Source organism: Kwoniella dejecticola, chromosome 11 (genome assembly GCF_000512565.2).
Source record: "Kwoniella dejecticola CBS 10117 chromosome 11, complete sequence".
In the NCBI taxonomy this organism is placed as follows: domain Eukaryota; kingdom Fungi; phylum Basidiomycota; class Tremellomycetes; order Tremellales; family Cryptococcaceae; genus Kwoniella; species Kwoniella dejecticola.
The window spans coordinates 1,490,844-1,516,978 of NC_089311.1; the positions used below are offsets into that span (position 1 = coordinate 1,490,844).

At 48.5% G+C, this 26,135-nt stretch overlaps 9 protein-coding genes across 9 annotated transcripts; 3 read left to right on the forward strand and 6 right to left on the reverse strand.

The window, feature by feature from the left end:
* Positions 1-322: 322 nt before the first annotated feature.
* On the forward strand, positions 323-3,160 carry I303_108684 (uncharacterized protein; the record flags this gene model as incomplete). The annotated part of the gene is made up of 16 exons (XM_065969894.1): positions 323-390; positions 465-489; positions 559-607; positions 718-793; positions 850-1,274; positions 1,343-1,447; positions 1,491-1,813; positions 1,867-1,888; positions 1,947-1,955; positions 2,011-2,023; positions 2,075-2,129; positions 2,182-2,252; positions 2,377-2,426; positions 2,474-2,721; positions 2,796-3,044; positions 3,101-3,160. The coding sequence occupies 16 exons, from the start codon at positions 323-325 to the stop codon at positions 3,158-3,160; spliced, it is 1,848 nt and encodes a 615-aa protein (XP_065825966.1).
* Positions 3,161-3,286: 126 nt separating this feature from the next.
* On the reverse strand, positions 3,287-6,734 carry I303_108685 (uncharacterized protein; the record flags this gene model as incomplete). Its single annotated transcript, XM_065969895.1, has 16 exons — positions 3,287-3,796; positions 3,853-3,921; positions 3,993-4,041; positions 4,105-4,349; positions 4,416-4,524; positions 4,602-4,793; positions 4,866-5,035; positions 5,091-5,148; positions 5,209-5,276; positions 5,338-5,547; positions 5,593-5,922; positions 5,972-5,982; positions 6,032-6,082; positions 6,145-6,307; positions 6,360-6,478; positions 6,539-6,734. The coding sequence occupies 16 exons, from the start codon at positions 6,732-6,734 to the stop codon at positions 3,287-3,289; spliced, it is 2,550 nt and encodes an 849-aa protein (XP_065825967.1).
* A 579-nt stretch (positions 6,735-7,313) lies between these two features.
* Positions 7,314-9,714, forward strand: I303_108686 (uncharacterized protein; the record flags this gene model as incomplete). Its single annotated transcript, XM_065969896.1, has 12 exons — positions 7,314-7,451; positions 7,506-7,575; positions 7,633-7,680; positions 7,744-7,846; positions 7,902-8,143; positions 8,202-8,522; positions 8,597-8,689; positions 8,749-8,913; positions 8,966-9,175; positions 9,343-9,385; positions 9,456-9,521; positions 9,579-9,714. 12 exons carry the CDS (start codon positions 7,314-7,316, stop codon positions 9,712-9,714), a joined length of 1,635 nt encoding a protein of 544 aa, XP_065825968.1.
* Positions 9,715-10,357: 643 nt separating this feature from the next.
* On the reverse strand, positions 10,358-12,574 carry I303_108687 (uncharacterized protein; the record flags this gene model as incomplete). The annotated part of the gene is made up of 10 exons (XM_018410262.1): positions 10,358-10,513; positions 10,582-10,711; positions 10,776-10,997; positions 11,061-11,138; positions 11,200-11,438; positions 11,495-11,617; positions 11,674-11,980; positions 12,038-12,225; positions 12,295-12,380; positions 12,439-12,574. The coding sequence occupies 10 exons, from the start codon at positions 12,572-12,574 to the stop codon at positions 10,358-10,360; spliced, it is 1,665 nt and encodes a 554-aa protein (XP_018260071.1).
* An 878-nt stretch (positions 12,575-13,452) lies between these two features.
* On the reverse strand, positions 13,453-15,734 carry I303_108688 (uncharacterized protein; the record flags this gene model as incomplete). The annotated part of the gene is made up of 9 exons (XM_018410261.1): positions 13,453-13,785; positions 13,857-14,005; positions 14,070-14,257; positions 14,322-14,405; positions 14,468-14,738; positions 14,792-14,902; positions 14,963-15,073; positions 15,149-15,443; positions 15,504-15,734. 9 exons carry the CDS (start codon positions 15,732-15,734, stop codon positions 13,453-13,455), a joined length of 1,773 nt encoding a protein of 590 aa, XP_018260070.1.
* Positions 15,735-16,790: 1,056 nt separating this feature from the next.
* I303_108689 (uncharacterized protein) lies at positions 16,791-18,808 on the reverse strand (the record flags this gene model as incomplete). Its single annotated transcript, XM_018410260.1, has 6 exons — positions 16,791-16,839; positions 16,906-17,314; positions 17,377-17,468; positions 17,530-17,580; positions 17,678-17,898; positions 18,095-18,808. 6 exons carry the CDS (start codon positions 18,806-18,808, stop codon positions 16,791-16,793), a joined length of 1,536 nt encoding a protein of 511 aa, XP_018260069.1.
* A 482-nt stretch (positions 18,809-19,290) lies between these two features.
* Positions 19,291-20,832, reverse strand: I303_108690 (uncharacterized protein; the record flags this gene model as incomplete). Its single annotated transcript, XM_018410259.1, has 5 exons — positions 19,291-19,389; positions 19,465-20,216; positions 20,295-20,478; positions 20,545-20,582; positions 20,643-20,832. The coding sequence occupies 5 exons, from the start codon at positions 20,830-20,832 to the stop codon at positions 19,291-19,293; spliced, it is 1,263 nt and encodes a 420-aa protein (XP_018260068.1).
* A 280-nt stretch (positions 20,833-21,112) lies between these two features.
* Positions 21,113-22,978, reverse strand: I303_108691 (uncharacterized protein; the record flags this gene model as incomplete). The annotated part of the gene is made up of 8 exons (XM_065969897.1): positions 21,113-21,308; positions 21,401-21,578; positions 21,682-21,825; positions 21,895-22,068; positions 22,159-22,335; positions 22,454-22,533; positions 22,621-22,799; positions 22,922-22,978. The coding sequence occupies 8 exons, from the start codon at positions 22,976-22,978 to the stop codon at positions 21,113-21,115; spliced, it is 1,185 nt and encodes a 394-aa protein (XP_065825969.1).
* Positions 22,979-23,746: 768 nt separating this feature from the next.
* I303_108692 (uncharacterized protein) lies at positions 23,747-26,061 on the forward strand (the record flags this gene model as incomplete). The annotated part of the gene is made up of 13 exons (XM_065969898.1): positions 23,747-23,777; positions 23,846-23,955; positions 24,028-24,210; positions 24,273-24,294; positions 24,359-24,449; positions 24,504-24,555; positions 24,618-25,319; positions 25,387-25,447; positions 25,511-25,535; positions 25,600-25,655; positions 25,749-25,871; positions 25,933-25,957; positions 26,022-26,061. The coding sequence occupies 13 exons, from the start codon at positions 23,747-23,749 to the stop codon at positions 26,059-26,061; spliced, it is 1,521 nt and encodes a 506-aa protein (XP_065825970.1).
* Between the last annotated feature and the right edge of the window lie 74 nt (positions 26,062-26,135).

Genomic DNA, 26,135 nt, shown 5'->3' on the forward strand with positions numbered 1-26,135 from the left:
ACAGGCCAGCTTCGCTATCAAATGGCGTGATGCTATCAAGGCATGTGTAAGGGTTGTCGAGCACTCGTAACGTTAATCGCGCCAAGCGATTCAGCAATCGTCGGCCCGTACTTTCACGGCATCATCGCCAGTATTTCCGCGCGATCCCAGGATATTCAGGGTAGAAGATCAGCTCACTTTGTGGAAACCCCAAGATCCTTTGAACTGATCAACATGCCTTTCGACTTCGCTTAAACAGATACGATATGCAGATCTGGTATCTGAGTCTGATTTGCACGTTCGACTACACGATCACGACACAACGTTGACACCATCGGATGGGATGTCGGCCATCGTACCAAGTCTCACCAATGACATCGCCGCTTCAACAACGACGCGATCGAAGCTGGCGTAAGTATCCATTTCAATTAACGAGCACTTGCATCTTGCACCCTGCTCAACTAATGTCCTGTTCCCTCTTGCAGTTGCGCAGCATGTAGACAGAACAAGGTGAATATCAACAAAAGCATTCGAGAAGCACTTTCCAAAGGTAGGATCAGGGGTTGACACTATCATTAGGTCCGCTGTTTGAGGAATGAAGGTTTGGATCATGCTTGTATGCGATGCCGTGAGTGAAGCCGCTTTTGTCCCTGTCCGATGCATGGGCGAAAAGCCCCTCCGGTCTTCATCGTCGCTCAATCGTCAGTAATCTATCGAGCCCAGCTTATCACCCAGCAGTGCGCTATGGTCTAGCTTGTACTCCGCCCGCGATCAACAAGCGTCGAGGTAGACCACGGCGTGAGAGCAGCAACGGGTATGTGGACTGGTCTCCTTTCATCGGTGTAGCCCATGTCTGATCGTATCATACAGGACTCTCAATGTGACATCTTTCTCACCTCCCCTTGCTTCCTCTTCGAGTCTAGAACCTGCCCACTCGTTCTGGTCTATAGACAGATCCCTCGGTCATTTTAACCAGGACATCCTCTCGTCTTCCGCCGGTAATATCCCAACCATCGCAACGCACAACTTCAATGCCCCCATACTGGCGACCAGCTCAACCCTGCAGCATATGGATGCGAAGCCACCTTTCCCCTTGGCCGAGTCTTCCCCCTTATCATCTGAAGCTGAAGCTAGTGGAGCGAACCGGAATTTGGATTTGTCAGAATACCTCGATCCCGCTGACCGGCCGATACATCTCGCTGGACCGAACGCGCCCTTCTTCCTGAACTACACGCCCAAGAGCCCTACAGTTGAGGTCGAGGAAAATGTGCTTAGTGAATCAAGGGATGATCCAGGTGAGCATAGCATGACCCAATCATACGCTGATGTTCAGTCCACTTGATGATACTCTCTGAGGCCGAAGCCCTGGCGCTGGTGAAATTGTACGTCCATGCTCCGCCTGTATCATCGCTAAATGCTAGGTTTCATGATCGTCTGAATCATCTGGTAGCTGTTCTGGACTACAAATGTGAGTCTCGATAATGTTCAGCTTTGACTGACATCGGGAAAAGTGCATACCTTGGCATATCTGCGCCGGTCATCAACAGTCTTGTTTACTGCAGTCATTGCTGTCGCGTCGAAGTTTTCTCGACCTGACCTACACCATATACTGCTCTCTCACGCCCAAACACTCCTAACTCGGTCAATCAATAATGGAGTGGCCGATGTAGCGGTCGTTCAATCAATTATGATCTTGATGTATTGGAAATTACCGGCGGATACGTCTTCGTGGAGAAAAATAGGTATAGCTATAAGGATGGGTTATCAGCTATATTGGCATGTGTCAAGGAAGCAGCCATTGCCTGATGATGATATGGCAGCGAGGAAGATTCTGGTAAGTCAAGCACAGAGTATTATGGTCATTCTCTGATCAGCGATGTATACCAGAATGCGGAAAGAACTTGGATGTGTAAGTGCTCGACCGACTTTTGCGTCTGATCAAGTTGACGTAACGTTCTTCTGTTCAGGTCTGTTCTGTGAGTCTCTCAAATCATGGTACATAGGCTGCCTAGCTGATATACTGTCAAACAGGCTTCGATAGATCGTGAGTTGCGTTAGACTGATCGACAACGATGATTGCTGATATTAACTCCAGTCTGAGTCACATGTACGGGCTTCCGGCTGCTATACAGCCAAATCACATGATGGATGTAAGCCTTTCACCAATGCGCTTGGAGGGAACACCGACTGACCGATTGCTAGCCCGCAAATTGGGCACGAGAACACACATATATCGGACCTTCGGTGGACGTGCATCTAGCGTCTTCCATTGAGTGAGTTTTACTCATTGCGACCAAAGGCTAACTCGTTCAGGCTCTGCAAACTGAAGGATCAATGGCGGGCAATTTGCGATTCCAATCCTCAGTCTTCTGCATACAATGATGCTGCTTTGGACAGCGTACTAGCCCAATGCGAAGCTCTGCTGAGCAGATACTGGCGAAAAGAGGGTGAGTAGCGGTTTTCTCAGCTAGGCTGACAACCTCAACCACTACAGCTCCGCCCGCTGGATTCGAATATGAGAAGGAGCACGTGGGACTGTGGTCTACCTTGGACTTCATGCTGGTGTTGAAGCGACATTATCTCGAAGCGTCTCCTAGCGATCCCATACGTATAGACGCGTGTTTGTCGTTTGCTTCTAGAATTACCGACGAGATCGATGCTGTGGCGAATAATGGCGATCTGGAGATCATGCAGGATACTAGCTCAGTGATGGCGTCCTCGCTGACCGTACTATTGCGCAAAGTGAGTGACATTGGTTGGCAGGCTTGAAGGGGGCATTCCCTCTACAAACAAAATCTGATATTATACTGTTACAGATGTTTCACTTGTCGACCTTGACCCAAAAGAACCTCATCATCAACCTTCTCCAGCACATTTTGACCGCGTACACACGAGCGGCTGGAAGAGAACACAACACTGCGCCAGCTTACGTCGCTCGATTTGTGCAGAGAACGCTCAAAGCGATAGGAATGGAGTCGAAGGCCGGCTCGCCGATGCCTGAACAGGCTGGATTTGGCAACCATATGCTGGGTGGAGACGATCAACCGGACTTCATGGCTCAATTAGTGAGTCGCTCGTGCAACATGGCTCGTGAGCGGCTTCTTACTGATGGTCGGCACAGCAACAATTCATGGTCTTGCCGGACGAGACTACAGGACTTAACGATGAGGATTACTGGTGAGTAGATTCTCATTTCTTCCCATTGGACTCTTTGTAAAGTAATGCTGAATTGATTGGCAGGTCTACTCTCTTCTCACTATAATACTCATGCATGCCGGACGTACTGTATATGGTCACTTCTACGGACTCAAGCGAGACCATCTCCTACATGACGATAGGTCACCTTCCTTCCCTTCAGGCCTTTCGCATGTACTACCTGCACGTCTCCAGGAAATAAATCTAAAGCTTGATCAGACCACTCCGCTTCATGACCTTCAACGTCCAATACCAAGCCTTTTACTGGCTTCTCGCAAGCTAATCTGACTTCATCTCCGTCCACTGATAGTTGTAGCTTGGCGTCGGGGAAGGTCAGATACTTGTATGGTTCTGGCCAGCTGGAGTATCGTGCCTCGACGATATGGGGTTTGTGCTTCAAGTATAGTCGTGCTTGAACAACAATTGGCTGCGGGATTTCGGCTTCATTATGGCGTACCGGCTGACCGGGCAGATCGCCTGACCAAATCTCAGAGGATGCGTTGGCGTTTAGCGTTGCTGAGTAGACATGGGTTTCTCTTGCATTGGTGCTGAGATTGAACGTCTCCAGCTGTACAATGACCTCGACTCCCTGCAGGGTGGAGTTGCACGCCCACAATTCAAGCTAACAAGCCCCTTGATCAGCGAGGAATCGAAGTGTTGATGAAACAGATTACTCACTCTCTCTGTCAGATCAAAGAAGGCGGAAGTATCATCGTCGCGCATGGTCTTGACCTGTTTTCGGGTCATCTGACGCATGCCAAAGGACGATTAGCCCATCTTGTAGCCTGATGGATTCATGATCTTCAAAGAACACTCACCCCAATGGTATATGTTCGAAGCTCCCTCGCGATAGTGAAGAAAGCGGGTCTTGAAAAAATAAAACGATCATCAGTAACCTATTTTGAGGATTGCTGCTCGCGTAAACCTCACTTTGGTCTCAGGTAGTAATCGGCGATACCCCAAGAAACGCAAGGCCAACAATCGTTGAGTTGCCAAACCAGCGCGCCAGCAGTATACTCCTTCCCTGAACCTTTGAAGTTGCGTCTCCACAAGCGATACGCTGCCGAGAGACACTCGGCCTGCATAATCTGGGTATAATAGATGTATCCTGGCATGTCGAAAGAGTGGCGGAAGTTCTCCATCAGGTAAAGTTCGAGTCGCCGTTCGAACCCGTCCTGGCCGGACACACAAGTCTGATCAGCCCCTACTGTGTCGACTCTAATGACCGGAGCACGACCTACCGCCTTATTGTGATTGACGGAAACTCTCGACTGAGGAAAGAGCTGAGTCTTATCGTCGGACCATTCCTTGACGGTACGAATATCAGGGTACCCTTGCATTCCGAATTCACTGACCAATCGACCGGAACCCGCGTGTCAGTAACGACCGCCTAGGTTATTCTGATAGTAGCTCAGAGACATACTTACGAGACGAATCGGCCTGCCAACTTATCCCAGTTCGACCAAGGTTCTTGGGTGCCGTGCCATACATTCCATTGATGTATATCACCTACCGTCGGATCACTCGATGATTTCCCGCCATACGGGCTACTTCGATGATAACGAATCGTAGAAAGTCTTTCAACTACTTCGGGAAGTAAGATCTCGTATATATGTCGACTAAGCAAGGTCAACTCTTTGTCAATGATGATACAGTACGAGCTGCACCATGATTACGATCTAAAGACTCACGCTGGAAATTTAGATTTCATGTAGTCTCCTGAATTATCGTCGTAATCCATGACCCCGATGCTTTCCGCCAAAGCGTAGTCTTCGTTATTCCCAGCGAAGATCACTACAGACGGATGATCTCGCAGGCGGATTACTGCTTGTTCGGCTTCCACCTTGATGCTTGCGTTGAGCTTGGGATAAGATGGATACTACCTCATCAGCTTTGTTCAGTCTCTACGCACTCACAAGTCCACAACCGAACATGAAATCCTGCCAAACCAGGATTCCCGCTTCATCGCATGCACTAGAGATTACGATCAGTCAGCTCGATCGACATGACGAGACGAACAGCTGCCAAAATCACTTGTATAGCTCTTCCGATTCGTATATGCCTCCACCCCAGACTCTTAGCATATTCTGATTACCTCTTACCTGGATTGTATTTCGCATATGAGTGTCAGAATGGTCTTTTGGGATCTGAGCCGGCACTCACCATCAATTCAATCCATTTGCGGTATCGATTTGGCTCGATATCAGTCAAGAACGAGTCAGCCGGTATCCAGTTGCTGCCTCCACAAAAGACCCTTATTCCGTTGATCTCGAACACGAAACTTGAGCCCTCTTGACCCTCTAAGGGTTGTTGCACAACTTTGGCTGATCGGAACGCTACCCTTCGCGTGGCTGAGTCGAGGATGACTCCTCTCTTCGACTCTGATCAGCAAAGAGCAGTCATCGGCAGCTCACTCACTGGATCCTTTAGCTTGACGATCAACTGATACAGAGGCTGAGCGCCATATCCACGAGGATACCATCCTCGAACTTCCTTTTTGAGATCCCAGTGTAACTTTCTCTCGATCGGAAGCGATTCGGCTGAGCGAATCACTTGTCCTGATTCGTTTTGTAGCTCGACATCAAGGAAATAGTTGCTCTTGGAGGGGGATGAGAATTCAGCGCTTAGCGTAGCGTCGGCGTAGTCTTCGCCACCAAGTGTAGTGTCTATTCGAATATCCTCCAGCCGAACGTCATACGATTCAAGGTGTATATCTTTCCACGGTCCAACAGTCATCATGACCGGCCCCTGAGCAGCTGAGTCAGTCGAGGTATGATTGATTGCGCTGTCCTCTTACCCAGTCCCAGCCTGAGACAAAGTCAGCCGAGACCCAATTGCAGAAGGACAGATCACTTACCCCAGCCATATTGGGCTTTTCGAGAATACAATCGATTTGACGCGCCGTTCCCTGATATTGTAGAGAGATAGTGAGCCTTCATCCAGTCTTCAAAGGAGGTTTCACTGACGCACATAGGGTCTTGGGTCCTCCGTTTTGCTCTTCAGTGATACGAGCTGAATGCCAAGGACTCTTGAAGAGCAGTTCGAGGTGATTCTCTCCACTTCGCACAGCTTTCTTGACATGGACGCGATGGCAAAGAAACATGTTCTCGACCTCAGCGATAATTTGACCATTCTGCGGGATGTCAGCGTGGACTACCTTGTTATGAGGAAGTAAGATGACGGACTAGCTTGATGGTACAGTATGTGTCCAGGCCTTCGAACATCAGATCTAGATGGCCCGAAGCCAGTCGGTAGTCGTCAACACGGAATGAGGTCTTGAAAACCCAATCTCCCTCTTGGACCCCTAGATCAGATTGTCACATCAGCAGCTGGGCCATCGTCGTCTCTCATGTACGCTACATACATTGTACTTTCCACTCGTTAAGGTCTTTGTAGGGGTCAGGTATGATACCCAATTTCTTCAGCTCGACATGTACCGAAGTAGGTATTGTGCATGAATACCATGATTCCTTGATATCTTTCGAATATGCTGAAGGTACTTGACTGAAAGTCCACCCCTCCTTGAGCGTTGTCGTTTGCCTCACGGTAGCTGACTTCATCCTGTTCTGGTGCGATGGGAAGTTGAGAAACACACAAAGAGTAGACCTTTCACGTCAATTGTCAGCGAAGTCAAACAAGACGATCAATGTCAACCTCCACCTTTGACGTCGACCTCGACGACCAAGACTTCGTGCACACTCCCTTATCGGTTCGGAGCTCCACGAATCGGCCCATTTCCAGTTAAATAAGCGAAATATTAGGCGGATCCGAAGTCATCCTCTCTCTTGCACTCTGACGGCATAAGATCAACCCGTCAGGAACAGCCAGCTGATCTATCTCCAAGACGAATGCTACTTGAAGATCATGTTACCTAGCCTTGGCATACAAAAAAAACACCTAAGAAAAGTACAAAAGGACCGCGCAGATCTCGATCAATAGCCCGTATTTTGTAGTGCCATGATCGCGTGAGAGAATCGGGCCGCTGGTTCGGGTACTTTTGGCTGGAAAATGTCAGCATTCCAGACGGTCTCGTCTATAAAATGTGATCAGAACCATCGATATTGATCTTACAGCGCTGATCGTGATTGAAGCTCAGGACACTTGCTCTGACTCAAGATAGCAGCTCATACACTCGCACAATGTCACTTCATCAAGTCACCTCTCAGAATGGAGATTTCCACGACAAGGACTTCAAGTCCATCAGTCATCATGAAACTGTCCCTCATGTATCCAAGACAGCCGTTGATCCTGGAGCACAGGTCAAGGATGTTAGAAACGTAAGTACATGCCAGTCGCGTTCTGCACCTCGCGCTGACATCGCCATTAAACAGGCGGAGCTATATGCTGCAATCCAAGAAAGTCACATTCCTCGATGGAGTCGAAGATCGATCCACCTTTATTGTGGGTGCCACCATAGGATATCAGAGTAGTCGAGTCATGTACTAACCGTTTCTATAGTTGCTGTTTTTATTTCCTTCTGTTGCGCTTGCGCCAACGGTTATGACGGTAGGTCATCACCTGCGCTCGACTCATCGGTCGCCTATGAGTCCGAGGCTAACTTACTGCTAGGATCACTTATGACCGCGGTGCTGGCCATGCCACACTTCCAAAATACCTTCCACAGCGGCACTACTGGTCCGAAAGTCTCTGTCATATTCTCCTTGTACACTGTGTGAGCCCGCCTACGAGGAATGAGGACCGAATACGATTGCTGACCCATACCCTAGCGGTGCTATGGTCGGAGCACCTTTCGCGGCGGTTCTTTCTGACAAGTTGGGTCGACGACGAGCTATGCTCAGCGGCAGTATCGTAATCATCGTCGGTATGGTCATCGCAGCGACAGCCAAACATGTCGCTCAATTCGTTGTCGCTCGATTCGTTCTCGGCTTCGGTATCGCCATTATGACTGTTGCTGCGCCAGCCTACTCCATCGAGATAGCTCCTCCCCATTGGCGAGGAAGATGTACCGGTGAGCACCTTTTCAACTGAGAGCCCGTCCTTCCGCTGATCTTTTGTTGATTCGACAGGATTCTACAATTGTGGATGGTTCGGTGGCTCAATCCCGGCTGCAGCTGTGACGTACGGGTGCAACAACATCAACTCGAACCTGTCTTGGCAGCTACCCCTGATCCTCCAGGCGTTCGCCTGTGTCATCGTCATGATCGGGGTTTGGTTCATCCCTGAGTCGCCACGATACCTTATGGCCAATGGACGGGAAGAGGAAGCCATTGACTTCCTGATTGCGTACCATGGGGGAGGTGATTCGAGATCAAAGCTTGTTGCGCTGGAGATCGAAGAGATGAGAGAAAACATCAAGCAGGATGGCATTGACAAGGTTTGGTGGGATTGTGAGTTACTGCTATCACTACAATCAAGTAACACAAGCCGCTGCTCGGTTCTGCTGATCACGGCTTGGGCACAGACCGACCACTTCTCTTGAGCCATAATGGTCGTTGGAGAATGGCTCAAGTTGTTATGATTGGTGTCTTCGGTCAATTCTCTGGAAACGGTTTAGGTAAGCCTGCCTGGTAAAGGAATAAGAAAACAGGGTACTAAGCTCAACGTACAATTCAGGATACTTCAATACCGTGATTTACGATAATCTTGGGGTTCACAGTGTGCCTCAACAACTGGGCTACAACTTGCTCAACTCGGTTGTGTCTGCTGTCGGGGCTCTCACCGCGGTCTCTCTTACCGACCGAATGCCAAGAAGACCCGTCTTGATATTTGGAACACTTGGTGAGCAGTAATTCCTCAACTTTTAGTCACCAGCTGATCGCGATCGGTGCAGTCTCTGCTGCTATGCTCGGTATCAATTCTGGTCTTTCGGCGAAACTAGACTCGCAAGGTGAAAACGTCAGCAGAAGCGTTGCTCAGGGCGCCCTTGCAGCCTACTTCATGTTCAACATCATCTTTTCTTTCACCTACACTCCCCTTCAGGGTGTCTTGCCCGCCGAGGCTCTTGACACCAATATCAGAGCCAAAGGTCTGGCTGCTTATGGTTTCATCGTGAATGCAGTGTAAGTCATTCTTTATTACTGCGTTCAGATCGGTGAGAAAAGGGGCTGATATCTCTCCGATAGTGGTTGTAAGTGATTTTGCAACATTCTCCCGATCCTTTTTGGACTTAAGAGAACACAGACACCCAGAATTGACATCTTCACATAGTCATCAACACCTTCGCTGGTCCAATTGCACTCAATAACATCGGGTAAGTGGATGTTCGATACTAAAAAATCGCATAAAAATTGTTGGGAAATGCTGAAATTCGACCTGGACAGTTACAAATACATTTACATTTTCGTGGGTTGGGATTGTGTCGAAGCACTTCTGTGGTACCTCTTCTGGTGAGTACAAACCGTCTCATTGTCAAAAATTGGGGCTGACAATATGTTTAAACCCAGTGTCGAGTCTCAGGGAAGAACTATCGAGCAGCTCGAATGGGTTTACAACCAGCCTAACCCAGTCAAAGCCTCGCTCAAGGTTGATAAGGTAATCATCGAGCAAGATGGCCGAGTTGTCGAAAAAGTCGATGCCTAAGAAAGAGCATATTGCAGGAGCATATCACTTAAAATTGGTCTTCGCAATCTTTGTAGTATGGAGATCACAAGTCTCCATATTTGAAGAGATTTTGTCCGCGTTTCTCGTTTCGCCACAGCTGTTTTTTTTTTTTCTTTTTTTGGTTTTTCCCTTTTTTGGGGATGCGTTACTACCTTCTCATGCCGTTCTGATTCCCTCCTACTGGTCGTGCTTAATTGATTCTGTACCCTACTGTCACGCTGTGACTTGAAAATGAGAGATTATACAGTTGAAGGATTTAAGAGTGATGAAAAAACAATTCCGGTTTAGGTCGCGGGCAATTTAGCTCGATTCGTATTACTGACTGCAATGTGCAGTCGCATCGGTCTCGCCATATTTGCAGACCCGAGCCAAGTGGATTGCTGGTTGGAGGAATTCACCTCTTTTCCTGTGACACAAATATGCATTTCAAGTCCAGCAGAAGATTATAAATCGCTCGTGAATAACACAATCTCGCCTGCAATAAATTCCTATATCCAGAAACCTCTGCCTCCCTGATTATGATCGTCTTTGTCCGCTCTACTGGGCATCTTCTGCCCATAAAATATCTGTCAATCTGCTATAAGGGCTGAAGCGGAGTCAGGGATGACGATCGAGTCAACAATTAGTGTACATGGGCGCTCTGCTCTGCATGGCGAGACATAAGAGCTTTGTTTTTGTGACCACTCTGGTCAGATAGGGTCGGAGTGTCCTTGAATCTCCAAGCGGGAATCTTCCTCTCGTATAGCTCGTCGAGCTCCCAATAGGTTCTGCCGTAAGTCTGAAGAATCGTAACAGTTTAGCCATTTCGGACAAACAGGACTTAATCTCGAACTGCAGGTCGCTCACCTCCGGGTAGAACAAGTACAGAAGAATCACCGTAGGCACCAGCATACCTGCCCAAACGTAAATGGCTTTGACACCCATGTTGCCTGAATCGGGACTAATCATGTATGACACGCTCCATTGGAACACAACACTACGTTGGTGAAATCAAGACGGGGTTAGCGAATTGGATCTTTTGTCTGAGAGGCAGAACTTACAATCCGAGACCGTAGCATCCCAAATTGAAGGAGGTAGTCTGAGCTCGAAGTCGAGGGGTCGATGTCTCCCCTGCAGCAACGTAGCCAATCGGTCCAGAAGAGGCGCCATAACACAACACCCAGAGCAATAGGCAAGCTACTGCAGCTTTTCCAGACGCTTCGCCATGACCGAAGCCCGTCGATGCGAGGCCGATACAGAACAAAAACATCATGAAGCATCCCCTAGATCGCAATACAGTATATAAGCTGAGGTCCAGTTCGAGATGCGACAGAATGTGGACCTACCCAACCAACAGCGGTCGTCGACCAATGTACTCGCAAGCCACCAATGAGCACGAAATCGAGACAATAAGAAGTACAAACCTGGAATTGGCAAGAGTATCAAGATCAGCTCACTTCACTTGAGGCGGAAATTTCTACTCACGTGATGATCGTGATGATGAACGGGTCAGTGCCGAGATTGGCGACCTTGAAGAAATATGTGCTGTACCCGAAGATGATGGGAGCACCAGCGGTCCATTGACTGCAGATACCGACACATCCCGCCAAAGTCCGCCGCCAGTTGAGACCGCGGAAAATTTCGGTGAAAGAGGCGCTTTTGGAAGCCACACTGAGCTCTCGCTCGCTTTCAATTCCGTGTTGTACGACTCGATATTCGTATTCCTTGATTGAGAGTGATCAATCGTTACGATCGATCGAAATTGAACTCCATGACTCACCACATCATAATCAGGGACGTTGCCATATAACTGCAACATAGATCGTTTGGCCTTCTCATGTTCACTTTTTCTGGCATGGTGAAGATGAGACTCTGGAACAAACCAGATAAGGATGCACAGGATCTACGATCACTACAGTCAGTGAAAGCATTGATGAGATGAGTTTTTGTTTTGCTTACACCAGTGAAGATGAATTCCAAGCCAATGAGAGGTTTCCATTTTGTGGGTTGATGGATAACGATCAACTGAGTGGCGATTGATGAGATGAGTTGACCGAAGGCGATGAACAGCTGATAGGCGCCGATCATGACACCTCTGATCTGGAAGGGTGAGATTTCTGAGACATATGTGATCAGGATGGATTGGGCCAGTCCGACTCCCAAGCGAACGACGACGGCAGCAGCCAACCAGGATTGCCAATTGTGCGCGGTGATCTCGCAAATCGATCCCGCCAGAAGGACGATGATAGCACCGATCATGGCTGGTCTGGAAGAATACCCAATGTCAGCGGTGCACCGAAAGTACATGGTGCCGAGGGCTCACTTTCGACCAAATCTGTTGGCGAACCACCCTCCGGTAAACATGCCTAAAGTCTTGGACATCTCTGCAAAACCTTGCCAGTAAGAGACGACTTTGGCGCTGACAGCAGGTTGTCCATCGATGACGGTGTCGGCCATGACGTTGATGAAGGCTTGCATAGGAATGACGTTGCCCGGAATTTGTTGTTGGAACTGGTTGATGATGGATAAGCATCGTCAAGCGGACGCCCCAACGCATTTCATGCCGAATCTCGAACTTACTCCGTCGTTGAGAGCCGCCCAATTCAAGATCATGCAGTACAACATAGCTTTCCAGAATACCTTGACTACTGCCCATCTGCCGATGGCTTACATGATAGGTCAGCAGCGGTCACCAATACTGCAGTCAAGCGGATGGTGGCTTACCCGCATATCTCGTCTCTAAAACTTCGTCTACTTGAGCGTTTGTGGATGTCTCGCCTTCGAGGTGGACAACATCTCCTTTGCTGTCGGTCTGCTCGGGAGCGGAATCGTGTGTGTGAGAGGTAGCTTTGTACTCCATGTTGTCAAGGTAAAATGTTGCTCTTGCTTTTGAGCGGACTCACTTTCAATCACATTTGCCAAAGCTCGTTGCCTGCTTTATATACCTGAGAGCAGTGACTTCACCTCGACCCTCCGGATGGATGAGCCCCGGACTCAGATCTCATGGAGTCGTGACGGAGCTCCAGGGAAGTCAAGCACTGATAGGGATTTTGAATGGATGCACACTCGGCGCCTGAACTCCATGACATGATCACCTGATGATCTTCAGCTGCCGGAAGAAAAGAAACTTCGCATAATGTGTGCCATCGGATCACAGTCTTCCGATCTCTCACAACGGCAAGGGATGTGGACGAATTAGCCGAATTCGCAAATCGCCACTCTTACTATCTGATCCATACTATACGCTCTAGAAAATGCTTGCTTACTGCATTCCGACAGACTCAGCTTATCCGGATCCGTATGCTACCGAGAAGCTGTTCCAAGGCGAGACAGACACCTGATTGCAGATTGTTCTCTAGGGAAAGGTACCCAATAATTGAAATACTAAAGCCTGCGACATTGAAACAAGTCCGCACCTTGCGTGCTGCGAAGCTACAGTAGAGACTGGGATGTAGACCTCTACCGACGCCACTGTAGTGTAATTTGCGATTTCCTGTCATGTATAGTCTGTCATACATGTCATTGAGTTTCTCGGCGAATCACTGCCCAGGTTGCTCGACATACTCATCTTACACCTGGTACAAGCTTTCGATCACCACTTGCATAACTTATGGAGCTTCTCACAAATTACAAACCTATCTCAAAGATACCCTCTACCTGGCTGAATCCCCCCATAGAACCCTTAACAGCGCCTGTTCAACTCGCGACTCTCAACTCTTCGCTCATCGACTTGAGCGTCTATAAAGTATTTGTGGTCTGTACATGTCCCGGAACCTCCTCGAGCTGTACCACAGCCCGCTCTTCAGCATCCAGGGCCGTACCACCCTCATGGTGTTCAATCTCTCCCTTGCCATCATCATGCTCGTGGTCGTGGTCGTTGTCGTGCATCTGCTTCTCGGTACCGATCTCCGCAGCGTCGTTTCTGATCTTGACCTTTGTGAATTGTCTGGTAGGTACCTTGTTCGCAAAGAGGATATCCAATTCGGCGAAGGAGAATCCACCAGTCTCAGGTAATCGGAAGAAGGTCCAAGTCAAACAGATCAAGTTGCATCCTAGCCAGAAGTACGCGGACTGTGCCAAAGAATGTCATCGTCAGTACAAATACCATTTCCGAGGTATGCACTTGAGCGGGCTCAACTCACTTTGGCACCCCAGTTCCACGACGTGGCAGTCACCATTCGAGCCCTCAATTGCGAGGCGATGATTGCGCTGACAACGTAGACGAATCGACCAAGCACGATGGATCTGCTTCGCAATCTGGACGAAGGCAATTCTCCGACAATTGAATAACCTAATATTCCACGCACCTCGTCAGATGAATTCGATCAGGGCCCGCGAGAAAAAGAGATACTCACAGACTGGACCAAGGGAGAAGTGGAAGAGCAAGTTGATGATGATCATCAAGGCTCCCATAGCGTTGAGTCGCGCATCGGTTTGAGGGATGGTACCGAGAATACCGATTGGTAAGAGACAACAAGCTTCGAGGGCGATACCGGTGATATAGATTCTTCGTCGACCTGTCAACCGGAGAGCTACCCAGGAGCTACAAACGAGAAACTTAATCAGCCTTTTCACTGGATGTTTGAAGGACTGCGAAGTTCGCTTACATGGCAACACCGACAATCGACATAGCTGCGAGGACGAGATTCATGTTGAAAGCTCCAGTAGCACTCATACCGGCATTCTCGAGCCTAAATTGACGTGATATTAGCATATATGGTCTAGATCAAGGAAGACGATCGCATTAACTCACATCTCGACAGTCAATCCAGTGATGATATTACCGTTCCAAAGCTGTACGAGCCAAACACCAAACATGATCTCGGTTCGTCGCAAGTTGACGCCCTTGAACATCTCTTTCCAGCTTCCACCTTGAGCGTCGAGCTTCTCGAGAGAATCGGTGTGTTGCATGAAAGCGACGTATCCTTGAGCCTCTTTCTCGGCGTAGAATCCAGGTCGAGCACATCGGATAAGTACTTTTTCAGCTTCTTCGAATCGTCCTTTTCGGACCAACCACCATGGACCTAAAGCGAATAAATCAGCACGAGTAAGGCTAGAAAGGGAGAGATCCGCTTACTCTCTGGTGCGAAGAAACAACCAAGAGCAAGGGGGACAGGCCATACCCATTGAAGGGCGTAGGGAAGTCTCCATCCGTATTCAGTCGTGATACTAAGACAAGCTCGAAGGACTGGGATAAAAATCGACATTAGCAAAGTTGCTCCGCAATCGCGAGGTCATGACGACGCACCTCCAGAAGCGATGAAACTACCACCACCAAAACCAACAGAGGCAAACGCGCTCAAATAACCTCGAAGTTGGATCGGACAGATCTCAGCCGCATAAGCAGTTGACAGGGTTTCTATCGACAGACGAATGATGTATCAGCATACAGTAAACCCAGAGAGGTCAAAGATGCGTGGAAGGCAGGTCTCACGGAACATTCCCCAAGGGATACCCATCGCAAGCTCAGCGACCAAAAGCATGTTCAAGCTGACCGCGAAGAAGGCCAAGAAGATCGTGGCGGTCATAGCGATCATTCCCGCAATGAAAGTTCGCCTGGATCCGAATCGTTCTTGACACCAACCATTGAGGAAGAGACCAATTATTTGCCCGACGTAGGCGATGTTGACTAAACCGGATTGATAGTTTGCGGGAATAGCAAGTTTACCGTTACTTCCTCTGACGCCGAAGCTGTTCAGGAAAGCGGGTAAGGCGAAGAACGAGTTGATCTGGTGGTCGAATGGGCATTAATCAGTATCAGGCTCGGAGTGGATGTCATGCGCACTCACAATGGCAGTATCGAACCCTTCCATCAACAAAGCAGAAGTCAAGAAAATACTCCATCCTGCGGCTCGCCCGTGATTCCTCCAAGCTTGAGTGAACGATTCCTTCTTCTGTCTCTCGATGACTTCATGGCCGATCCTTACTAATTCCGGATCAAGATGCGATACGGCATGTAACTGTTCTTCAGTCAACCTGACCGTCTCAGTGTTACTCTTGTTGATAGTAACTCCGACCATCTTGCGGTGTTGGATATCAGGGTCGTCTAGGTCAAAGTCAACCGGATCAAACTAGTAAAGCTACTTAGTGATGATTAACGATTGTAAGGAGTCCCATGGGGAGGTTCGCACCTGATCTACATATTATATACCTTGTTCATCCATATCTCGACGGTATAAAGAATGACCGACACATCTCTGCACAGTTTTTAACCTTTAGACGGGGTACCATGGGGTCCAGCTACATCTACGGCAGCCCAGTCATCAAGACCGTGGGCAAGATGTTTGAGCCGAGTCGTGGGCATGAAGGGGCAAAAGATGATGGGCGGCGCGGAATGAATATTATCCGGTACCTATGCACTGCACTAAATACAGAAGTAACGTCAAAGTGGGGGTCATGTGGTGATCCAATCCAATCGATCACCTCACCAACGCTTGAGGGCGGCGTGCGGAGTGAGGGTCAAGTGGTGGGAGACAAGAGGAAAGAGGAAAGAGGAAAAAGCTTGTTAGACATAGACTTTCTGACCAAATATGACGAGAGTTAAAAATAGATTAAATCCCTTGGCGGTCCGACGACGGACCGGGACAAACACTTTTAATAATGAGTAATGGATACCGTAAACATGTGAGAAAAACGCCTCCCTCCGTTTCCTAACTATCTGATATCTCGGTCACTCCCGATCCTGCTCAGACGGGTCACGTTGTTACAGTGGTGAAAGTGAGTTGACATCGGCATCGGCATGGAACTCGGTGTCCAAAAGGTATCCACATTTATGTGTCATTGATAACTTGCTCACGTAAGTGGCCTATAATCAGCGAGGATGGGATGAATCTATTGTCCGGCCGCAGCATGGGAACCGCCAGTAGCGCACAAGTCTGAAATGACGGAGTATGAATGAGCCGCCAGCTGAAACAGAGTCTGCTCAAGTATCGGAATTGTCGGTCTAAAAGGTGTAAACATTCTTATCCATTCATGATCATGTACACAAGTGGTCATGTGTGATATTTCCAGACTTCACTTCCATCTACGAAAAGGTCCTACTTCTTTCGGGCTTGTCCAGCTTTTCAACGCCCCCTTTAGTATCTTCTGGGAGGAGCATTGGTCTCATCCTTAGAATCGTAAGAACTGCGATGATATTGCAAAAGTCAGCTGACCTGTAAACCGGAAGTATGGTATCGAGTCCTGACTTACGTATCGATAGGGCCGAGGAGTAGCTTCATCAACCACATCTCGGGACTGAGATCTTCGCCTGTCTTCTGCTTCATCTGCTCTTGCTCGTACTCGTAGTCCATAGTCTGGTCAATCAAGGAACCAATAGTGGGGTTATCATCGAGGGACGATAAGAACTTCTGAGCTGATTTGTCGTTACCGACCTGAGAGAGCTGGTACGAGACCGCATCTGGACCATATCGACTTCGCTGGAGCTCGTGATTGGCATTGGTGATGACTTGTACAATCTTGTCAGTCGATTCTCCAGCAGGAGCACCATCAGTGATAGCGATGATAAGAAGAGGCTTTTGCAAGGCGTTAGATCTTGCAGGACCGAGAAGAAGGGGTTGGAGGATCTTCTGGTCGAGAGCGGTACCGAGAGGAGTGAGACCTAAGAATGATTTATGTTCAGTCGCGTTCAGCAACATTTTCGGGATGCGTGATAGGACATACCGCTGAATTTGACTTGCTGGACAAGCTGGAGGGCAGCTTGATCGCTGTTGATGTTGTTACCTTGAAGCTGAGAGTTAAGGAATCGGACTTGGCTTCGGGAACATCAGCGTCATAACCAGACGAGTGGGCAGTATGTGGTAGTGATCCACTCACATTCCATCATGGTCGAAAAGCGAACAAGCAAAGGCGATCTTGCCCAAGATCCTGTCGTTGTCGTTGGAGGTCAGCACGAAGTCGAGCTTTCAAGTTGAGAGAGAGATCAGGGTAATCAATTGGGAAACGAAAAGCCGATATTACCCACATCTTGAGATCCTCGATCCTTTCACCATTCTGCTCGAAAGCCATACTTCCAGAGTCATCGATGAGGACGACTACGTCGAACAGAGCGATCTTGACTAGATCTGTGGCAAGTTCAACGGGAAGCTTCCAATTGGCAGCCAGTTGCTGCAGTGCACCGGATTGGACGACTCGTTGAGCGATGGGGTCGAGTGCTTGTGGTGGGTAGAACGCTTCGAGATGTTGCTGAGGGAGGTGGATGGTAAGACATCAGTGGAGAAAGAAGGATGCAGATGAAATGAGAGGAAATGCAACGGAAAGGGCGAGAGCAGGGGCGAGAGCAGGGGCGAAAAGGGAAGAACAAACAGGGGAGGGGACGGGGAAACAAGGAGATTTTCAAGTCAGCGGAGCAGTAACGACAAAGGAAATTCATGACTCTCACATCTCTGACACATTGACTGAGAGTCTGAGCAACGTATTGAGCATTGACACCGCCGCCTCCTGGCGCACCACCTGCTTGACCGTATCCTCCGGGAGCACCGTATTGCTGTTGTTGACCATAAGCTCCAGGTGCGCCAGGTTGTTGACCATATTGTCCCGGTTGTTGTTGACCATATTGTCCTGGTTGTTGTTGGCCGTACTGTCCGGGCTGTTGTTGGCCGTATGGAAATTGACCTGGTTGTTGTGATCCGTAAGCAGGTTGACCAGGTCTACCACCTGGTACGGGCGGAGCACCATAACCCTGCTGTTGTTGTTGACCATACTGTCCTTGTCCTGGTCCTTGTCCAGGTGCTCCGGGATGTTGCCCGTACTGACCAGGCGTTTGGCCATATTGGCCGTATTGGCCTGGAGTCTGACCATATTGACTACCAGATTGACCGTACTGACCTTGTGGTTGTTGCCCATACTGACCTTGTTGAGCTCCGTATTGACCAGGTTGTTGACCGTATTGACCTTGACCTTGAGGAGGTGCACCGTAAGGAGATCCATAAGCACCTTGACCGTAGCCTTGGCCCTGACCTTGGGACTGGGATTGGGATTGGGCTACACCATACCCACCTTGTGCACCATAAGAAGCTCCGGGAGGTTTGTTAGACATTAAGCCGGCTGCTCCTGCAAGTTGGTTTGCTTGAGCGATTTTTGATGCGAAACCCATTGTTGATAGTGTATTTGTACTTATCGTCGATAATCGAGGTAGCGATGGTGAGTGTAGTGATTTGTCGTTGGTGGATTACCAGGAGAGAGCTAGAGGAACAAGGGAAGGTTTTATAGATAGAAAGGTGAGGCTGTGTCTCTTTGGTTTGGTGTGTATGGTGGGTGGGTCTGAGCGTGATGCGTGATGCCGAGTGAGTAAGCGAGTAAGCGAACGAGCCAAAGGAGGGGGATGGCGTATGATGTCTTGGGAATCTGTGATGTAGGTAGTGCGATCAATCAACGTGTTGATGGGGAGTCAGTGCGTACTTGTACTAGATGAGCTATGTTCCCATCAACAAACGTCATCATGAAACGTGGTAATCTCATCAGATGCACAGCTTTGTCAATCTTCCCACGGTGAAGCGATTCGTGAATTACCGAACATATCCTTATGCATGTCTGAGGTCATTACAATTTTTACGTATTAACTCATTACAAAGCGAATCATTGTTCCAGCGCAGCATACAGCGTTCGCTCAAACTCAACATATGAGGCATACCACGGATCGGGAGATGGAGACAATAACTGAGTACCGCAGACCGCCTGCATATTCAATTTATATGTCAGACGCGAGATCCAAACACGTCAGACAAGCAGGGGCGCCAGATTTGTACTCACCGCAATTCCAGTCTTCGGGTCAATCCAAAATTGCGTCTTCGCCGCACCAGACCAACATCCACTTCCCGCTTTCCTACCCGCCGTAAATTCCTCCAGCGTCAACAAAAACCCTACTGAATGGTTGATCGTATCTATCGTAGGTGGTGGATGGATATATTCAGGCTTCGAAACCATTGTCACTATATTATCTAATCCCGTGTATCCCTCTCCTTTCGGAATCGAGGGGGTGAACAACTCTTTCCACGATTCAGGGGATATCAGTGGTCTATCCGACCGATGAGGCGATGAAGGATCACATTGGAGTAAATGACGTAGGAAAGTCAAATAATCTCGCTGAGTTCCAAATAACCCCCCTCCGCCCGATAAAAGAGCCTTGGGCACTTGATCAGCTTCAGTAGGTCGACCCATCCCGAAGTTGTTTGGTATGCGTTGCACCTTCCCCTCGGCGTCTCTATAGCAGATCGACATCTTGTGTTTCTTGATCTCTTCTGTGGGGTAAAAAGTCAAAGTCTTGATTCCACAAGGAGCGAATAAGTTTTTCTGGAAGTACTCTTCCAGGTCTAATCCTGATACTCTCTCCACCAGCTTTCCGGTCCAGTCGATAGATGTACTGTATGTCCACGATGTACCGGGCTCGTAGATGAACGGTGTACAGAGGGATTTGACAGTCGCCTTTGGATCGAAGAGTGATGGACTCGGGTTTTGAGCATGCCATTTGGATAGGACGTTTTCGGCGAACATGTATGTGAAGCCTACGAAACGTCAAGGCATTAGTATAATCAGCGGATCTTCAATTGACGAGAGTGGGCGTGAGATCCGAGTCCACGCACCCGCCGAATGAGACATGAGCATCCGCAGTGTGACTTTATGCTTCGGATCTTCCAAGATCGCTTTATCATCCCCATCATATCCCTTGAGCACCTTCAACTCGCTTATCTCTGGCAGGTACTTCTCAATGTCTTCGGAACTGTCCAGGGAAATGAGCTTCTGATCTATCAATTGCAGAGCAGCGATCTATGCAATATCAGGTGTGAGGATGAGTTCCACTTCGCTTTTGTTCCCAGGGCATGATGCACTTACACAAGTGATAAGTTTAGTCTGTGAGAAACATTCCGTCGCTGCACTCTGTCTCAGCAATCTCGTTCATCTACACCCTCGAGGATAGATAGTCGGCTCACTCGTATCAGCATCGATCTGACCCGAAGATGCATCCCCAAACACTTTCTCTCCATACTGATTGAAGTAAATCTCCTCTTTTGCTGTGGTCGCGCCGTAGAAAATACCTGGGACATGTCTCCGTTCCACAGTCTCCTTGAGTAGTTTGTCAAGGGACTGCTTTCCGCTGCTTGAGACTGTAGGGGTGGGCATGGTGACTATCCTGCAATTATTCGGTGACACTATCAAATGCTATCGAGGTGATATACGAAAACATCCACGAACCCATACATACGATTGGTAAAGCGAACTTAGGATATTTAGCACACCTTCGCACAACGAGTCCCGGATTCATCGGATCCCGTGCGACGATCACGATCAGCTGAACTCGGCGCCGGCCGGCCCGCGTCGCGTCTATTTTGCTTCTCAAATCTATCGTTTCGAGCTAGTCTCGCAGGTGTACATCTAAGCTAAGCAGATATATATAACAAATTTACTTCGGTCTAACATCTTCCCATGCAGAATCCTGCAAGTGATTCAAACCAACTTGATATGGATTGACCAACGCCAAAGTCGAACGCCTGATCTGAGTCACATCCGTCACGCCCGCGAGAGCCATTACTAATCTGAATTCTTCCGCTATGATGTCCAAAGCTAATCCCACTCCTTCTTCACCGCCCGCGGCGAGGCTATTAGAGCAGACAGAGTTATAACTCACACTCATCAGTATGTCATCACCTCCGAAATTCCTAATCTGCCGAAACTCATTTCCTCTACTCACCCCCATAAGACCGCTCTGCCGAGTAAGACCATATCAGCCCCAAGAGCTAGAGCTCTAAACACGTCAATGCCCTTTCGGACCCCGCCATCGAAGAATATGGGTATTCGTCCTTGGATGACATCGGCGATACCGGGGAGAGCATCGATTGTTGCTGGTGCTCCATCTAATTGTCTTCCGCCTGAGACGTCATCAGGTCGCATCGAGGTTAGCTTCTTCACTGGTCTTTCGGCTGGATTGTCGTTCTGAGGCAGATTGGCAAAAATTTGACTGGCCTGGCTCACCATGATTCGAAACGACTACGCCGTCTAAGCCATGTTGAATCGCCAACGCAGCATCTTCAGGATGGAGAATACCCTTCAACAGGATCTTCATCTCGGTGATCGATCTCAGCCATGGTATGAGTTCATCCCAATGCATCGAGGGGTCTTCGAACACAGTGGACACCATCAGCTTGGACTCTCACTCGATCTTACCATAGACCTCGAGTATCTCACCTTGCGCCATCTTGGTTCCCGAGGTCCTCTTGAGATGAGGGGGCAATTCAAATTTCTCTCTTAGATAACTATGTCTTCGTCCCAGATACGGTCTGTCTACCGTAATCAGCAACGCAGTGTATCCTGCTTTTTCACTTCGATGGATGAAATCTTCAGTATCGGAACGAATATTCGCTATTCATTCGAACCACATCAATACACGATTTCATCTGCCTTCAACCGAGACTAAACTCAACGCAAAGCCCATTACAGTATGACACTTACAGACGTATAATTGTTGCCACCAATCACTATCTGCCAGATCGTGTCCGGACCCTCCTGCCTGCTGTTGCCGATCCGTTGTGACTTGCGAACTAGCGAATCTACCTGCCGAGATGACGTCTTCCAGTTCTGAAGTGGCTGAAGAGGATAACCCCATCGAAATACCTCTTTTCGCAGCGGCTGCGAGTTTCTCCGGTCAGCCACACCCAAATTTTTCCTCTTTGCTTGAGAAAGAGTTGCGACGTCTGCGCGGAGTGTTATGTTTGTTTGAGACACAAAAAGGGGGAGTCGAACACACCTCTAGCTACATCTAATTCACCATCGTATCCCGCTAGCCTATGAAACGCCGACGGGGCAATAGCAAACGGCACATTCTGTCTACGACGATAGACCCAGAATCAGCATTCGAATCCGAGATCGTATGCAGCACCTTGACAACCTTCTTTCTTTCTCGAAATCACTCACTTCTTGCCCCAGATAGCTCTACTTCTCACGTCCAACTTATCCGGTCCTACATCGACTAGGTATCGAGGAACCACCCTGTATCTCTGTAAAGACGATATATTCTCTTTGAGGGTGATCTCATCCTCTGCTCCGCCTTCATAATACGCTCGAACATTTCTGGGCAACTTCTCTAGAGCGATCTACCATCAACTCCTCAAATCAGCTCAATGTGATTAAGACATATTTTGATTGAAATTGAAACAGCAATGAATATGGATAGCAGCTTCACGCTCTGTGTGATCAGACGGACAGATGGACATACCTTCTCCAGATCCGCTATGCTCACTGGCTTCACCTGCGCAAAAGCTGAAGCTGACATCCTGAAGCCTGTATACTCTGATTGTTGTTTCTCCTTCGAGTTGGGGGTTCAAGCTCGGAACAGATTCTGCTTGCCGTGGACGGTCAATGAATCGAAGTTAGCCATTTATATTGTGGGAGGAGGGTCCATCGTCTGGTTGAATACATTGCACGATGTTCTTTCAACATTGAGCGGTGTTCCGCTCCGACAGTAAGCATGTCAGTCCAATCCCGCAATCAAGTTAGTCAATCCGATCGGCTTGATCCGGTGTAGCAGTGGTTTCGGTCTCGTCAATTGACGTGATCGACCGAAGTAAGTCACTGCTGTGAACTAGATCGATCACGCATATATACGAAATCTTGATGCAGACATACGTTGATTTGCGACTCCAGCATAGTCCGCGAATGGCAGTAATGTTTATACGTTTATACTGATTTACGGCTTCGCTACTATAACATCGCCTCTGGAACGTCTTGCCGAATATTATCGGCATTGAGGATTGAGGATTGAGATATCTTCGGATTTGACCGGTCCGTGCGAGGTGGGTTTTCTTAACTGCATCTTATGGCGATCGTCTAATGTCCAGATCTTCAGGGGTTTCACCTAACTGCCATATCAACATTTTGAGCTCCGCTTTGCAGGAAGAAATTCTAATGATCTGCTTTCAGACGTTCCGAATGGATTTGTCTGTCTAAGCATTCAGTCAACATCTCTTCCGTTGGCGATCTTGTGGCTCCGTGAGCGGGCATGTTATAACCTCATCGCAAGACATCGTTCACACCTCCCGCGATGTCGACCGCCGGCTCAATCATCTACAAGGGTGCGTCAATTCCTCCTGTTCCCTTCTCGTCTGTCAGATGACTGGACTCGTTGACTTTACTTTGATAGCATTCATGCCTACCTTGAAGATGGTCCTATGCATCGTATTGGGTTTCTTCGCAACTAAGAAAGGATGGTTGACAGCTCCAGGTGCCAAAGGTCTAGGGGCAATTGTCATTGTGCGTTTCCAGATGGCCCATGCTCTTTCAAATCGCAAACCATCTACTGATCTATGATTTTCATTGGAATAGCAAATTACTTTACCGGCACTGCTATTCTCGTCGATGGTCTCAGCATTCACACCTGAGAATATCAAGGCTTTCGGCCCGCTGGTCATCGTAGCTGTATCCTATCAGATGCTGGGATTGATGTTTGCTTGGTGCATAAGAGAGATCTTTTATGTTCCGATAGACTTCAGATGGGGTATCCTAGTCGTAAGCTTCCCACACATTCATGTAACGCCGGTCTAGCAGTTGACACAGACGTCTTATCGTAGTCTGGACTGACCTCAAATTGGGGTGAGTGTTTCCTAGTCTTGTTTAGGTCTTAGGGGTGCATCGAAGCTGATACAAACTATTGTAGGTAATCTACCTACTGCCATTGTGCAGACTATGGCGAAGGAGGCACCATTCAATCCGGCGGTAGATGTGGATCTCGGTGTGGCCTACATCGCGTGAGTAATGCTGCCTTTCTTCTCGTAACAAATCATCCGCTAATCCCAGGGCAGCATCTTCATCTTCATCATGAATACAACCTTTTGGGGACTAGGAGTACACAAAGTCAGTATATTCCTCGTTCCATCTCACACCGGTGTATGCCTGACAACAAATGCGACGCACAGCTGTGCGCGTGGGACTTCCAAGACAAGCACCGAATACCGGATCATCCTCCGCTCAAGGAACGCTGGTCCTCCCAAATCGAGATGACCAAAGGGAAGATATCCAAATGGACCGGCTCGCGAAAGACTGGAAGTACAACGCTGGATATGGAAAGTCAGACTATCCCAGGTATGGAGATGATAGACCAAGGTGCAGAAGAAGAAGGATCAATTCGTAGGGAGTTAGAAAGAAATGGTGTCGAACCGTATCTTCCACCCTGCAGCTCCGCAGAGGACATCACGCCTGTATACGCTACTCCTTTAATTGATCCCAATGGCCCGATCAGACGATCATCCTCTAGACTTCCTCAATACTCTTCGGCCAAATCCACTTCTTCGCCGCCTCAACCAATAACGACCTTAGAAGAGGAGGATCATGAGAGCATCTCACCCCAGCCCAAACGTCCGATGTGGAAACGGATAGGCACACTCTTATACAATCTGCCAAACGTCACGAAAGCGATCATAATCAGTATACCAATAGCGACTATCCAGCCCTTGAAAGCCTTGTTTGCAGAGACGGAAGGATGGTCGGGAAGCAGGATGCCGTATGGTCCAGACGGGAATCCGCCGTTGGCATTTGTGATTGAGACGAGCTCTTTCTTGGGTGCTATAGCTGTTCCGGGAGCCTTGTTGTTGCTAGGTGCGAGTTTTGCCAGATTGAAAGTGAGTTCACCTTTGTGTTCGCTGACGAATGCTCGGAGCTGAGGACAGATACTCGTAATTTGTACAGATGCCGAAGAATTGGAGTGAGCTGCCTCTTGGTGCCATCGTAGCTCTGACCATTTCAAAGAGTTAGTCCCGTGCTGCTTATCATCCATCCGGAACCATGTGCTTAACCATTCATGTCCGCATAGTGATACTGGTCCCGATATTTGGCATGTAAGTGGAAAACTCGTCTTGTTCGCGCTTGTTAAGGAACCTTCAGTGACGTGTTGCTGCGTAGATTCGTCATACAAGCCTTGAGAGACCGCACTTCGCTATTCCCTCGCTCAGACAAAAGTAAGCGATCCCATCTGCTTCTTTGTTACCTGACATCGACTTCAGTCTCAGATTCACAATGGAGTTTGTACTGAACACCCTTTGTTGACCCAGTACGGACTTTCATATCGATATTACTGTCGGGCACACCTTCACAAGTCATTCAGCTAGTAGTGACCCAGACGTATAATCCAGATGGGACGGCTGAGACCCTATCGAGTTTTCTGTTGTTACAGTGTGAGTAATCATCTCACACAGCCTGTAGCATATTAATCGCGATGCTAATGGGTGCTTGCAGATGCTCTGATGTTCATCTTATCGACGTGCGTCCTGCTTTCCAGACTTTTCTCCTTGACCGAATATTGCTGACATCCCTTTTAAATGCAGCGCTCTCGCGGCGATAGCTTTGTATGTAGTAGAGCGATAGACCTGCCTTTGGCTTTTTGGGATCGTATTTGTATGCATAGTGTAACTTATATTCTCGTCGCTATCTGCCGTGTT